The following is a 15,334-nucleotide window of genomic DNA, read 5'->3' as shown; positions in this document are numbered from 1 at the left end:
TCGAGGGGGAAACGGGATTTCTGTGAACGGTTTGTCAGAATGTAAAAGGTAATTATTCAGTGCCTCTTTTCCCTTTAATGATCTAACATTGAGCAATACTGTTTATATTGAAAGGCTCGCACCTTTAATTACCAATTACATATACATAATTTCAGAGCCAAAGGAGAGGGCTGTGAAAACAGTTCTTTAGAAATATAAGGAAGTATTGTGCACCATTTCTAGGAAAGGGGCTTTAATAAATGGGAGGAGGATGTCAAAATATTGTTTTGTTAAAGAAAAAAAAAGGCACGAAGGAAATGAACTGAAAAGCAAAAAAAAGGACAAAATGAAATTGAGAATTCGGATGAAACAGGGGCACGTTCTGTGGTAGGAAGGGTGGAGGTACCATACCTGGGGCCGTTTTAATGTCATTCCTGGCCAACGGGTGCTGTCTGTGAGAGCCTTTGATGACAACACACAGCAACAACCACCTTCCACCTTCCCAACGAGATCACCCTTTCTGTGGGCAGGAGTGTGTGTCTGTGGGCGTTTGGTCTTTTAATTTGATTTGGGGGCTCTAATTTATTTTATTTACTTTTTACTTCTAATTAACATTTTCAGCCATGTCCATCCTTGCTCTCCTGGGTGGGAGTTCCAGTGAGCAGGCACAAATATCTCCTCTCTGTGAGGAGGTTTTAAACTACATAATTTCAAATTCATTTTCTAATTCAAAAGAAACACAGACATTTAAAAATTAGGAAAGTTCACATATGCCTGCTCACAGGCCTTCCTCCTTCTCCCTTCCCTCTTTTGCCAAGGACTCTGTACCAGGACTTTTTCCTTTTTTTTTTTTTTTGGTAACATCTAGTATTCTTCCCTTTTGTTGGCAGTCCCTGCCTTTTCACTTTCTTCATGCAGCAAGCCCGTGTGAGCCACAGTAATTGAATTTGAAAGTATCCACAGCCGTTCACTGTGCTACAGTCCTGGTTTCTGAGTCAGCTCCCGGTGCAGCTAACCAACCTGGGCAGCAAGGCACTGCTGGCATCTCCAGCATGGCCCTGGGGTCAACCCAGGCTCCGGGGTGCCACTGTGAACGCAGCCTCCCCTGCCCCGGCCCACAACCCAGCTCACTGCATCTACGGGAGCTTGGAAGGAAAAGAAACCAAAAACATCTCCTTCTCCTCCCACCTTCAGCACTGAAAGCAAAGCTCCTGAAGGTGACAGGGGGTGTTCACATAACCCCAAAGAATGAGGTTTCCTCCCCCAGCCTGTGGAGTTCGGAATTGGCACTCACTGCTTCCTCTATTTCCCAGGAAGCAGAGTCACCTTGGGCCCCAAAACTGTCACACTCCTTGAGCACCAACGTTCATGGCAGCACTATCCCCAAGAGCCAAAATAGCCACAGGGTGCCAACAACCCAACTGCCCGTCAGCAGATGAATAGATCAAAAAATGTGGCACGGACACACCACAGAATGTTACCCAGTCATGGACAGGAACGAAGTCCTGATACATGCTACGACATGGGTGAACCCTGAGTGAAATTATGCTGAGTGAAATCCGTCAGACACAAAAGGATAAATATTATATAACCCCACTTACATGAAAAATCTAGAATAGGCGAGTATGCAGAGACCAAAGTTGACTGGGGTAAGCGGGAGGGGGAGATGGGGCGTTCCTGATGGAGTTTCTGTCAGGGGTGATGAAAAAATCTGGAAATGGATAGCATTGAAGGCTGCACAACGTGGCGAATGTAATTAACGTCACTGAAGTATACAAGGAAAAATGGCTGAAATGGCAAATGTTTTGCTTTCTGCGTTCTACCACAATTTAAAACAACAACAGAGTTGTCAGACTCCTGAGGGCAAAGCGAGTGGACTAGGGCAGCTCCCAGGGCCTGAAGCTCACACTCGAGGCCTTCGGAGATGCCTCCAAAGACAGCTGTGGTTTCATTTCCGCTGGCAGGCGGATGCCGGGCTGGGCGTGGAGGGTGTGTGTGTGTGTGTGTGTGTGTGTGTGTACGCGTGCACGCACGTGTGCGTATGTGGCCTTCCCTACAACTGTATCGATAACGGAAGAAATAAAAGAAGAAACGACCCCTCTGCCCAGCCCTGGGAGGGGCCGAGTGAGAATGGGCCTGCCCCTCCGAGAACCTTTGTTGCTCTGCCCTGTAGGCACCTGGGGCCTTGAGGCTCCACACAGCCCCAGAGGACAAGGCCTCCGCCAAGCCATGCAGTGTGGTCCAAACCGCCTCACAGAGACAGCAAGAAAGCACCAGGAAAAAGAAAAGACAAAAAAGAAAAAAACAGCCTTCTAAATTCCCAAGCCTTACAAACCAGTCCCTCATGCTGTCCTGTCTGACAAACTCAGGCCTTAAAACCATAAGCCAAAGATTAGGTTTTCTTCTGGGATTATTTTTTTCTTTCGTGACAAGCTGCCCAAGTATCAGGCAACCCTGCAAGCTTGTGCTGCTCTGAGTATATGACGAGCCAGTTAACACAGGGCAATGGCAAAAACATTCACTCCTTAGGAGGACAAAAATGAATGGATGGAGCAGCCAGCTTGTTCAAGCATCAGAGAGCAGAGGGCTAGGGCGGGTTCTAGAATGTTCAACCCTAAAGTGCATGGGCAATTATATGTTTACACGCACACAGGGGCACACATACACATATACACCCAGAGTTAAATTTTCTTTTACAACAAAACCACATTTTATTGACAAGGCTGGGCCTCCTCCCAGCTGGTAAACACATTTAGAAGCAATGCAATCAGGGCTCACAAATAGTTGTAGTGGTCGCTAGAAGTCAGAATCGACTCGATGGCAGTGGGTTTGGTTTTGGTATCATTGTTAAGTGGAGGCGGAAGTGCTTGATCCTAAGGCAAACTCTTCCAGGCCTCAGCTTGGCTGTGAAGGAATCCAGGGCAGGAGACAGAAACAGAAAGAAATCTTTAACACTGGCCCAGCCAGGCCAACAAGCCCCTGGCAGCTGCGAGGGCTCATACCAGCCTTACCTGGCCGGTGACTCCCCCACCTGCCCACCGGCCCTGGAAGGTCTCTGCATCTGCCCCTTGGGGAATTCCAGCCAAGAGGGCTGCTGCTGCTGCTGTCCACAAGGTCCAGCTTATTCCCCCTGCCCTCCCGTTATCCACATCCCTGACTTCAGTGGCTAAGACACAGTCAGGGGGAAGCATAGCCAGAAATTATTGTTTCAGTGACTGGGGTGGGTAAGGGGAGGGTGCTAGGCTCTTAAAACTGTGTGATGCCGACGTCACAGCCATCATCCTGATGTGTTCTGTGTTTACAAGAAACATTCAGCATCCACCCGCTGGAGCGCCGCTCCAACCAGACCTCGCACCTGCTTCCTACGAAGACAGTGCCTCTGCCCGCTGCCTGAGCTTCCCTGCCCTCCAAGCTTACCCACCCTCCGGGAAGGGGCTCTGCCCGCTTCTCCCCGGGAATGTTCGGGGCGGATGGGCTGACGAAACGCCATGCGCTGCACTTGACGGAGCACAACACTTTCTGAGCTTCCATCAATTTTTAATTTATTGGGTCCAAGAGAAAATAACCAGTGTGGGGAGGGGCAAGGAGGGGGGTGGGCGGGAGAAAGGAGGAATCAGTTCTTGGTGGAGAAAAGACTCTAAGAGGAGATGACGCTGAAAGGCACGACAGAGGTTTTATGAAGTCCTCTAAATGGAGGGAGCAATGAAGGGCCCAGCAGAGGAGGAGACAGAGAGAAGAGGGAACACTGAGGTGGTGTTAAGGGGTGTCCACGCTCCGATACCCCCACAGGAGCCAGGACACTTCCAAGGCGAGGGCCCAGAGTCCGGGTCCCAGCCAGTCCCCCCACTGCACCCTGCAGCCATCAAGGTTTGCTGCTGGTGTTGGTCGGCTAGAAGGGCAAGGCCAGGCCTGGTCGGGGCGCAGGAAGCATCACACCTGTCCCTCCCTGACCACCTGCCTCTCCGTAGGGGGTCCGAGGAGACCAGCCCCTTCCAGAAGTCACAGCCCCATCCCTCCCTGAGACCCACTTAAAGTCACCTTCCTGCTGCCCACAGATCCACTGGAGAGACAGGTGGCCGCCGAGGCGACTACGCGTGGAGGTGCTATCTGCTCCAACCAATGGCAGCACACCCCTCAAACCAAAATTCTCAGGATGCCGGGCATCTGGGCGGAAGACAGAAGGTGGGCTTCCCTCCCCATGCCGATGACCAGGACGGGGGCCGGCGGTGGGGGCTGTGGGCCTGGCCTGCACCCCAGGAAGGCTTTGAGGGGCAGAAATAACCTCGAGCACCTAACTCTGGCTGGTGGACTCCAGAAGAAGACACTTGACGCGAGATGGACTCCCCCCACACACAGATTGTCCTATAGGATCCAGCCTGGCCTTTAGGATGCTTAGCACATCAAAAATTCCTCCCAGAAACACACCCTAACTCGCTCTACAGGCCTAGTCCACCTCCTCCCCTCCCCCCAATCCAAACCACAAAAACCCAAACCAAAGTCCCTGTCTCACAAATTCCAGGACAGGAGAAAAAAAAAGACCAAATGAATGGGGAAAACAGCTCAGGTATAGTCCCAGGCCCTGTCCAAGACCGAAAAATTGCTAAGAAAAAGCTAAGTCCTCAACGCCAAAGGATGGAGTGACCTATGTTTTGATAAAGAAAAGTTATTAAAAAAAAAAAAAATCCTTCTAAACACATTGGGCAGGTCCTACAAAACTGCAAAAGCCTTAAATCCTTGGAGCCCAAACAGGACTCGTAATGACGTGATAGAAAAGCATTCTTTGTGGCCAGATGAAGACATTTGTTTTAACGTTAGGCCTTTTCAAAGATTCTGCTCACAGGACACAGAGCTGCAAGCCTTGAGCTGGAGGACTCAGGTCCTCTGCAGCTCCCAGCAAAAGAGCTAGGGCAGAAACCTCTTTCCGCATTTCACTTCCAAGGCAGAGGTTTATACCTGACCCCATTGTTAACTTTTTTTAAAATTCTTAGCGGTGCATTCATTTCGGAGACACATGTTAATCACAATAACATTGGCACTCAACTTTCTTGAGTCATTTTTGGTTGCTGTTTTAGTAGAGAACTCATTAGAACATTTCACAAAACGTATTTGTTTCAGCGGTTCCGTGGAAGGGGGTCATAAAAAAGTAATGTTAAACAAGGTTTTTTTTTCCTCCTTTGAAGTTACTTAATTTTGTGTGGTCTGGGATTTCATGACAGTAAAATCGCTCGGGCTGGCTAATTCCATACCCAAGCAGATCATCGGCGGCCTCAGAAAAAGCAAAAAGAATGAATTTCTTGAATTTAAGCAACTACACAAAAGACTTGAGTGTGTCAAAACGCTGGACGAACGTCCCTGTGAATGCAGCACCATTAATCAAACCTCGATCTGGTGTCACTGTGCCGGTGAAAACCGACGCTGCTCTGCTTGCCCCTCTCGCTGGCTTGTGAGAGGACACACGACATGTGTCCCCAAGCCCTCACGTGTCTCCAAATAGCCAGCGCTTGGCACTTCTCTTCCACAGCGTCTTGGGAAAACCTGCTGCTCAAGGAGACACTCCCCAAAGGCTTTTCTTGGGGGAGGGGCAGAGATCGGGGCACAAAACGTGAGCAGATCTCACTGAGGGTTAATGGAAGGAAGATCTGGGGGAGTGGTGGGCCGGGAGGTGGGAGAGATGGAACACATGGGACCCCTAGGCCTGATCCTGGGAATACGGAAGCGTGCTGACAAGTGACAAAGCCACACTCAGAACAACCACAGGTGACGTGGACATCCAGGCCTTGGTATTCTTCTGGGCCCCTCCTCATTAGCGACGACCAGTGTGTCTGGAGCAACACTTCAATCAGCAAAGGTGCCCTGCAGGCCTCAGTAACTTTACCGTGTGGGAAAGGACCGCCGTCCCCAAAGACGTGACACTACCAATAAACCTAGAGGCCAAAGACCAGGGACAGTGTCAGCTAAAGGTGGGGCTTAACAGGATGGCCAGACCAGCCCTCCTGAAGACATGGGAGACAAGACAACCCCCAAAGGATGGAATCTGCTCCCATCTCTCCCCTCCCCCTACATACATTTTTTTTCCACGCATTATCATATTTGTGTTCTGTGTTGAGTTACAGCTTGTGAACCACCTCCAAGCTCCCAGGCAAAGGGCTTCTAAATTGATTTTTTTTTTTTTAAAACAGTTTTCCCCAGGCCAGAGGCCACCACCCAAGCCAAGGCGAAAGTGCCCCTCTACCTCTGAGCTGTCGAATGCGCTCACTGCCACTATATGCTTACAACGGGCTCAATTCAAACATTAAATGAAGTAGAGAAATCATGAGATAAATTGCTGGCCCTCCGTACTCAAGAGTGAAGGCTCGCTCTCCGGCTGATGACAGCGCAAGGCTTTTGTCTGACCTAATTTATTTCTCTTCCAGGTTAGAAGAAAGCACTCTTTCCTGTTGCACTCTAACCTCTTCTGCCCATATATTGAACTCCAGCAAAGACTCGGGGTTGCCGAACTATTTGCAGATGTCTTGAACTTGGAGAAGAAGATGTTAGAGATCGAGAAATCCTGTGATCGAAACACACATATCCCCCAGCACAGAAATACGCATTTAGGAGAAAGACAGTCCATTAAAAGCTACCCATTTAAAGGGCCCTGTTTGGGGTGGAGGGTATCAGCAAGGCTGCCTTTCGCAAGCATATACTCCTTCCAGAGAAAGTTCTACACATTATTTGAGTTGGCATTTTATATCTTTGGGGAATGGTGTTATTTCCCTTTCTACAGTGGGAACATTACCTAACAAATGGAATTGAGAATTCCAGGTTATAAAACCGGAGCTAAAAGGATTGCCATTCATCAAGCTGTTTGGGGTGGCCGACTCCGGGAAGCAGAGATTCTCGGCTGTTCTCCAGCCTGTGACACCCAAGGCAGAAGCGACAGCCTTGCCCAAAATAACGGACGCTCTTTACAGAGTCCCGGCCGACCGTGACGACCTGAACAGCGAACAGAATTTTCAGGAATTCAAGACCGCAGACGAATGGGGGAAAACACAGCCGTGCAAAACGCAGCATTTTAATTGCTACAAAAATAAATAATTTTTTAACAAAAGGAAAATGCCCCCATCTGCCCAATGTGGGCTTGTCAATCAATGGCGACCGCTTGAAAAGAGATTTTTCAAACTTATATCCTCATTCTGTCCGGCACGACCGTCTGCAGGAAAATCGATATTACAACTTCACACTTAAGACGTTTTGCAGCAGCGTAAACGCCGCCGCCGATGGCAGCCCATTGTGGCGGCAGCACCAGCATGACACGGGCACCCAGCGCCCCCTAGCTGCCAAGGCGGCTCCAGGCGCCGCGCAGCGGCCCAGCCTTGCCATCCACCAAAAGCCAACTCAACTGAAAGTTTATTTTGGAAAGTATTTTATCACAACAAGCAACACAGAATGCAAAGCAATCCAGATAGGCGATGAAAGGGGGAAAGAGAAGGCTGGTGCAAGCCGTGTTTGGAGTGAAAAGCCAGTGCCAAGAGTTAAATTCAGAGAAGGCACTGGAAACCGGCATGCTGTCTGGTATTTGTCATCGGACTGTGTGACATGCCTGGGTCTCACCTGAGACACAATTCTAATCAGTGTCAAACATACCCAAAGCTGGACTTCGCTGTGGTCAAGCAGACACGTTCGGTCCTGCACCCTGTGAGCCAACGTCCCACTCAACACCCCCCTGGCCACCCAACCCCAGCCGCCCTCCCTATTTCTAAGGCCGGCCTCACAAAAGCAACGGCACCACTCAGGACTTGAGACGTGAGTTTGAATATACAAAATATTGTCAAAGGCCAGACAAAAATCGCCAAGGCCAAAACACAGGGCAGAGAGCAACCCCCCACTCCAAAAAAAGAAATAGGCGTAATATTCACAGAGAAAAAAATATATATCTACCCTTCAAAAATATTAGGCGTTGTTAAAATATGCTCACGGCTATTTTCTCTCAGGTGTGAATTACAAATGAATAAAATCAGCCTGGCATAACACCTTGGATGAACACATTGCGATTCTCCCGTGGAATGGGAGCAGCTGACTTATATCACGCTTCTAATGATATGGGGTTCCCTTCTGTGCAGAAGACAAAGTACACTCCACCCACCAACCACCGAAAAAAAAAAGAGAGACAGAGGGAGACAGGGCCCAAGTTCTATGAAATGTATCCGAGACCCCATTTTGAAAGATATGTGGACAACTGGGGATACACCATAGATACACCCTGGAGAGTTAAGATAATTGTGAGCACAGCCACCTTCAAAACACACAGCTACAGCAAAACCTGATTTAAAAGCCAACCACGGAATCAACACAGCCTAACTCACGCCTCAAATCTGAGTCTCGAGTTGTTGTGCAAAATCGTGGATTCATATGGAAAATGACCAACCTTCCAAGGAAACCTGTTGGTGGGTTGTCGAAAAATCACCTTAATTGGGGTTGTGTGATTTACCGCAAACAGCTTATTTTCTTCCGAAAGCAACACAACTCTTGCCTTCCCTTGAGGGGTCCATTTCCCTTTTCCGGAGCAGGCCCTTCCCTCTGCCTGGCCAGTTTTTACCCGTTCCCTTCCCTGTTGTCACTGTGTTGTTTCGGGTTTGTTTTTACTAATAGCTGTGTCTGTCCTCCAGTTTTAAAAGCCATATCCATCTGGATCAAACATTTTGAAACAAACCAGAAGTCCAGGTCAGCATCCCCAACTGTCTCCCAAAGTCTCTCTTTTACACCTCACCCTTCTCTCGCTGGCCCTGTCCGTAAATTTAACCAGCTCGTCAGGGCCCAGGACAAAGATTATCAATGCCATTTACACGCTGCCTTTCCCGGGCCATCAGCTTTCCAAAGTTGCATCATCCCTGCAGAGCCTGAGGCTGCTGGTCCTTGACCGGAGGGCTGCCACCCAGCTGGCAGAGATGCGCCACATTTTTGGTGCTTTCTTGCACATTTATCATCTCAACCATGAACCTGGGGGTGAGGAGGACTGACACAGCACCCATCTTGCTAGCCAGGCCTCCAAAGCACCCTGAACCCATCGGTGGCCTGGAAGACACTTCCATAGGCCAAGCAGCCGAAAACTGCATCCTATCCGACTCCTGCCTCTACCCTGCCTGGGCTCCCACTCCTAGGTGAAGGCAGGACAGAGAGAAAAACCAGCTGCTTTTTGGTAATAAATAGCCTTGTCTGAAAACTGGTTGGACTACTGTCCCTGCTCAAAGCCCCTGGCCATGCCACAGCTCCTGGCGCCCCTGGAAGGCAGGCGGGATTTCCTCGGCCCTCTGTCTTCTGCCCCTCTCTTCTCCAGCTCTGCCACACTGCTCCCGTGTCCGCCAGCTGTCCCCAGCACCACGAGTAGCCAGGCTGAGAGACGCAGAACACATGAAGGATGGAGGCGCTACAAGGGCAGGGCTCGCCCCCCAAGCCCGGCTGCAGCCAGTCCTTTCTCCTGCAGTCCCAGCAACGCCAGGCGAGGACAGAGACAGTGCTCCACAAACCTACCTGCTTCTTCCCCGTTACCCACAACTGCAATCTCTCCCGGTTCCTGCCATGCAGCCCGCCTGGCAGCGCACCTTCAATGACTCTCCCCTCTCCACCCCCCCCAGTCTCCCCTCCTCAAAAACAGCCCTTGCAATTATACGGAGGCTAGTGGGGCAAATTGCCTCCTGGAGAAATTAGGCGTCTGCAAGTACAGACGTTTTAACAACCACCCCACCATCTAAAAAAAAGGGGGGGGCATAGGATAAGCCATGGCCAAGCCATGGCCAGTTTGGTAAAGGAACGAAATATCGACTGAAGAAAAAGACCTTGATCAAATCCCCAATCTGGTTGCAAAATATTTTGTTTCAAATATTACCAGCCGAGTCTACCATGGCACAAAATAATAATAAAAGCCAACTCCTCTTCCCTCCTCCAAAAAGGCAGTCCTCTCCTCCCAAGCCAAAGCCCACTTTAATATCTACCCCCCCCCCAAAATAAATAAATCCACAAATTCTTACTAACGTCTCTGCTGTAACAAAGGAGAGATATGGCCACAGCAAATGCTCCGAGCAGATGGCTCCTGTGCCGGGTTTTCAGGGGAGGGGAGAACCCCTTTATATATTTATTTATTTATTTAAATTTTTTAAAATATAACATAAATATTCGGCTCTCGGCCGGCTCGCAGCCAGTCCTCGGCGGCGGCTGGGCGCGCAGCCCTCTCCAGCTCCGCGCGGGCAGCCCGGCCCCAGCCCAGCGAGGCGCGCGGAGGACTTGCAAGCACACAACCTCGATGGCACCCAGAGGATGTTTTATTTCTATTGCAATAAAAGAAACATATATATATATATATATATATAAGCAACGGCGACCCAGGCAGGCACCGCGACAGCAGGACAACAGGGAAAGGCTCGCGCACAGCCGTGCAGCGGCGCCGCGGGCTGCCGCGGAGGGGAGCGCCGCGCGCCTAGCTTCCCCGCGCTGCTGTGCGGGGCCTGGGCTCCTTGCAAACAGGGCACCTGGCCCGCTCGAGCTCGCTGGTTTCCTGGTTGAATTACACCCAACCCGGGCTCTGGAAGCGGCTGTGTCTCTGCCCCGCTGCCTGACTTTGCCCGCCCCGCCACTTGCTGGAAAACCGCGCGATTCCCGCCGGTGGGTTTCCACGGCATCCTGCTTGTTTATTTGGATAGGGAGATGAAAGATACTGCGATGGAAAGATGGATACGAGATTGATAGGGCTCTCGCTCGCTTTTTTTTTTTTTTTTTTACTATTTTACCAGCGCATCCTTCTCTTCCCACTCCTAGCTGACAACCTTTTTTTTCCCCCCCCCGTGGCGGGGATTTTTCACCAGCCCCAATCCCCCCACCTTTTTGGGAGTGGGGGAAAGAAGACAAGATCATCCCAGGAGACAGTCGGAGGTGGGGAAATGCGGGGGGTGGGGTGGGGTGGGGGTGGGGTGGGGGGTGCTGGAGCCCGGCAAACAGCCGCGCAGCTGGATTCGTTTGCAAATAGCGCCGAGAGCGAAGGAGAAAGGCGGCTGCGGAATCCGCGGACCGGCGTGGCCGGCGCCCTGCCTGGCAGGGCGCAGCGACCGGGGCCCTCACCGCCGGCCGGCCCGCGGTCCCCCCAGTCCCGCGCGCTCCCCGCTCTCCGCCGCCCGCGCCATCAGCGCGGACCCACGCGCTCTCCAACTTTTCCCCACTTCCCGACTCCCCGACTCCCCCTCCCCCTCCGCTCCCCCAGCCCCCTCCCCCTCCTCTCCAAACCCCGCCACCAGCGCCGCCGCCGCCACACACGCCGCTCGCAGGGGCGAGAGTCCAGCGGGCCCGGCGCGCACACAGACCTCCTCCAGTCTGCGCGCCCCCTCCCCGGCCCGGCGCCCGTTCCCAGGGCCCCCGAGCCCGCGGCGAGTCCGGCTGCTCAGCGCCCCGACTCCCGGGCTGCAAAGAAACTTTGCATGGTCCCCTGCTCCCCGCCGTGCTCCGGCGGACGCCACTGCTCTGCGAGCCGGCGCGCAGCCCCGGCGCTGCCCGGCCCGGCCCGCAGTCCCCAGCCTCGGGCGCCGGGAGCCCAACCTCCGGCCCCTCGCGCGCACGCCGCAGACACTTACGGGTGATGAGCTCCCTCTGGGACAAGTGCTGCGGGTTGCCCTGTTTGCGGCGGGACATTGCCCCGGCATCTATTCTGGCATCAGCCCGGAGAGCTGCTCGGATGGGGAGCCGGGGAGGGGGTTCAGCCGCCGCCGCCGCGCCGCGCCGCTACCGTCGCCGCCGCGCCTCCTCGGCCCGGTTGGTGTGTTGTTGTTTTTTTCTTTCTTTCTTTCTTTCTTTCTTTTCCCCTTCCTCTCTTGCCCTCTCTTCCTCCTCCTCCTCTTCTTCTTTATTTTGCTCTTTCTTCTAGGCTTTTTTTGTTTTGTTTGCAAAAAGAAAAAGAAGAAAAACAAAAAGAAAAAAAGGCTCTCGATCTAAAATGGGAGAAAGAGGCCAAAAAAAAAAAAAAAACTGCTGTTGCTTGCCGCGGACTGGCTGGTTTCTTTTAAAAATATATTCTTTTGAAAGAAAAAAATCTCTTAGACTTCTTCAGACTGCTTGGCCTCTTGGACTTCCAAATGTCGTCTTGAACTTAAACCGGATTTTGCACCGGCTCCGTACACTTTCCTTCAGGGTCTGGTAGGTGGAGAACGCACTTCTACCAGGAGGGGGAAAAAAAAAGAAAAAAAATGCAAACAAATAAAAAATAATAAAAGAAGAAAAAGAAAAAAAAAAGCAGAGAAAACTTGGGGACTTGTCTCGTACCCCTTCACCCCGCCCCCTCAAAAAACCCAAAGCAATGTAAAACTGCCCCGATTCGGTGGTTTCTGGGTGTTCTGCTGGCTGCCTGCTTTTTGTTTTTTGTTTTTTTTTTTCTCGGAGACTGACCCTTCGGAGGCTCTGGGGGGACTCCAGGAGCGGCTCCTTCCCAGTTCACCTGGCAGGCTGGCGCCGGCCGCAGGAGCTGCCGGGTCCCCGCGAGCGCTCCCCAGCGCTCCCCTGGCGCCGCGGGCCCGGGGGGAGCGGGGCGGAGGGGCGGCTCGCCCAGTGCGCCTGGGTCGGTGCGGGCGCGGACTGGGAGCTATAGATTGCAACGTGAAGATGGCGGAGTCCGGGTTCTCTGGGAGCTCTCGGTCTCTCTATGGCTGGGGCTGCCTCTGTACAATGGGATAAAATTCAAGTTCAAGTGCGGACGTGACGTTTAATCTGCACTAGAGACAAAAAGACCCAGAGAGTCGGAGCACTGGGGGCGACTAGCGGTGGCTTTTTAACATTGTACCCTGCAAGAGAACAAGAAAGCTCACACACACACACACACACACAGAAAGACACTCGCGCGCGCGCGCGCACACACACACACACAGACACTCGTCCGTGCGCACACCCGCAGCCCAGGCCGACCCCACGTGCAAACCGCGTTTTTGTGCCTTCCTCTTTTCCCGGTGCGCGAGAGGCGCAAAGCACCCCCACCCCGGCGGTGGGCAGGATATTTTTTTTAGAAGCAAATCCTTCTCTATATCCCTCCTCTCCTCCTGGGAACAGGACCCCCAGGGAAGGGGGGCGGGGTGCTGCGTGCGAGGAGTAAATTGGATCAATGCAAGTCCCTGCCCCCTAAAAGCTTATTTTGGCTTGGAGGGGCATTGTGGAAGAGGGTTGGGGTGCACGTGGAGACTGGGGGAGATGGCCAATTGCTTCATCTCCCTGGAGAAGTAGTTGAATTGCTTTTACTTTTTGTTTTATTGGGGGTAGGGTTAAAGTTCCATAAAGGGTCTCCATTTAAACCCTCATTACAGACTGGGAGAGAGGTGGACAATACTAAAGTTACTAAGAACGAATTAAGAGCACGCGGGGGTTTGGGGGGCCGCGAGACCTCGTCAGGTTCCAGGCAGGAAGAAGCGTTCACCTTAGTCTGTGCCCTCCCTCCACTTAGTCCCCGGGTCAAGCACGCCCCCTCCCAACGCCAAGATCTGTGGGAGCGAGGGGGTGAGGCCAGGGGTGCGCCAAGTGGGAGGCGAACTTGTAGTGTGCTGACCCAGAGGTAGGTGTGGCCGGATCGCTGCAGCTCCCGGGGTGCGTGACCCCCCCGAGTCCCCCGGCTCCCTCCCAAACCTTGATAATTAGTGCAACAAGGAAGGGGCACCTCCGCCCCAGCCCGCGATCCTCGGCTCAGGGCAGGACATGAAATCGTCCGCCAGACTGGGAAGGACGCAGCTGCCTCGTCAGCCGTTTGATCTGTGGGGGCCTGTCTGTAGCCTGGGGACAAGGCCAGGCCGCGGTCCCGATGGACACCCGCCCTGCCCTTCCCCAGGCCGCGGCCTTTTCGAGCTGGGCGCGCCACGCGGCTCGACCCTCTCCCTTGGCCTCAGCCCAGAGGCGGCCAGGGCGGGTCGGGGCCTGGCTCGGGGCTGGGCTTCGCGGGCGAGCCAACGACACCCGCCCCACCCCGCCCCCGGCCGCGCCGCCTCTGAGCGCACCGCCTCCCTTGGGGCCCGCCCTCCAGGGGCACCTGGAGTTTTTGTTCGCCCCAAAGGTCTTGGGTGGGGCGCCGGCAGCGAGAGCGCAGTGCTCGAGAGCGAAAACAGGGAGAGCTCCCTGCCCATCCCATCCCCCCCCCAAATAACAGCAATAAAACTGTGCCCCCACGTGCATCTCTGCAGACAGTGGGCAGCGGGGTCGTCGCGAGAGCCTGAGGGGGTGGAGATGCAGGGTGAGGGGCTCCGGGATCGCACCTCCCCTCCCGGGCTGCAGGCGGCTGCCCCCCAGCCTCCACGTGGTCCAAAGTCCAAAAGAGCCTCGCTGCCCTCCCATCCCGCCCCACCGCAAAAATCGTTCCAGGAAGGTGGCCTAACTAAGAAAAAAGTGCCCACACGCACCTTTAATAAAGTTCTTAAGAAAACCATAAAACGTCCTTCGCGACTCGCCCAGACTCTTAAGTTTGGAACACCAATTAGCCCGCTCTTTCTGAGACGCGGCAGTGTGCAGCCCAGAGAGGGTTAGCGTCTTGCCCAAGGTCACACAGCGCGTGGGGGTCCGGGTTGGACTCACATCCCCTGGAGGTGCCTGCTGCCCTGCGCCGCCTACTGTCCGCGCCGAAATCCCGACACCCGCTCCCTCGCCCTCCCGGGTGGATTACAGGGAACGGGACCCCCTCTGCGGTGAAGGAGAGTGAGGTTCCCCCTCAGGAAAGGCGGCCCCTCCGCAGGCGCGCTCAGGTGCCCCAGCTGCAGCTGCGCGACTCCAGGGCGGCGGGGTCTGGGGAGGGGGCACCTCGCCCCACCCCCGGCAGGAAGTGGCGGGCAGGGGGCGGCGCGGGCCGGGGTGGGCAGTGAACACTTCCTCATTGGCCCCGCGCTGCCCCGACGGCGGGAAGAAGACGCGCGAGCGGGCGGGCGGGCGCAGGGCCGGACACGCCGGCGCGCTCCACCTCGCGGCGACCGTGAGAGGCGGCCCGGCCGGGCCGGGCCGGCGCTGGCCCCTTCGCCGTCCTTCTCCGCCTCCTCTCCCCGAGGCTGCCGGGCGCAGGCAGCGAGCGATCCCAGCTGCCGCTCCAGTCTCCTCCTTTTCCCTCTGCCCGTCTGGCACGGGCATCATTAGCGCAGAAAGCTGTTAATGTCTGGTCTCACAGCTCCCCCTTTAGTCTTGCTGCGCTCCCTGTCTCGCGTTCCAAGCCGGATCAATAGCCGCCTCCCGGCCGACCTTGACCTCTCCCTCGACTCCGCCCGGCTTCAGCAGCTGGGCCACACTAATGTTTCCCCACTCTTGATGCCGAGACAGCGGGCGGGCGGGGTGCGAGGGGGGTGGCTGAGCTCGGCCCGCGGCCCGGTCCCCCCTTCCTTAG

The 15,334-nt window shown here is 54.0% G+C and overlaps 2 protein-coding genes across 5 annotated transcripts in view; one reads left to right on the top strand and one right to left on the bottom strand.

Moving 5' to 3' along the window:
• Positions 1–12,627, bottom strand: part of BCL11B (BCL11 transcription factor B) — a 107,169-nt gene extending 94,542 nt beyond the window's left edge. For all 4 annotated transcript variants that reach the window (XM_049897904.1, XM_049897908.1, XM_049897907.1 and 1 more), the window contains exon 1: positions 11,577–12,627. In XM_049897904.1, the coding sequence (XP_049753861.1) occupies positions 11,577–11,634 (58 nt within the window). In that variant the 5' untranslated portion in view covers positions 11,635–12,627. The remainder of the gene's footprint in view (positions 1–11,576) is intronic.
• Positions 11,678–15,090, top strand: LOC126083720 (basic salivary proline-rich protein 4-like). Its single transcript, XM_049897550.1, has 6 exons — positions 11,678–11,754; positions 12,412–12,557; positions 13,427–13,479; positions 13,618–14,335; positions 14,463–14,651; positions 14,783–15,090. The coding sequence occupies exons 1-6, from the start codon at positions 11,678–11,680 to the stop codon at positions 15,088–15,090; spliced, it is 1,491 nt and encodes a 496-aa protein (XP_049753507.1).
• The last annotated feature ends 244 nt before the right edge of the window (positions 15,091–15,334 follow it).

The sequence above is a fragment of the Elephas maximus genome, chromosome 10, assembly GCF_024166365.1.
Source record: "Elephas maximus indicus isolate mEleMax1 chromosome 10, mEleMax1 primary haplotype, whole genome shotgun sequence".
Taxonomy (NCBI): domain Eukaryota; kingdom Metazoa; phylum Chordata; class Mammalia; order Proboscidea; family Elephantidae; genus Elephas; species Elephas maximus.
The sequence above is the reverse complement of the archived record's forward strand: the minus strand, read 5'-3'. Positions and strand labels throughout refer to the sequence as shown.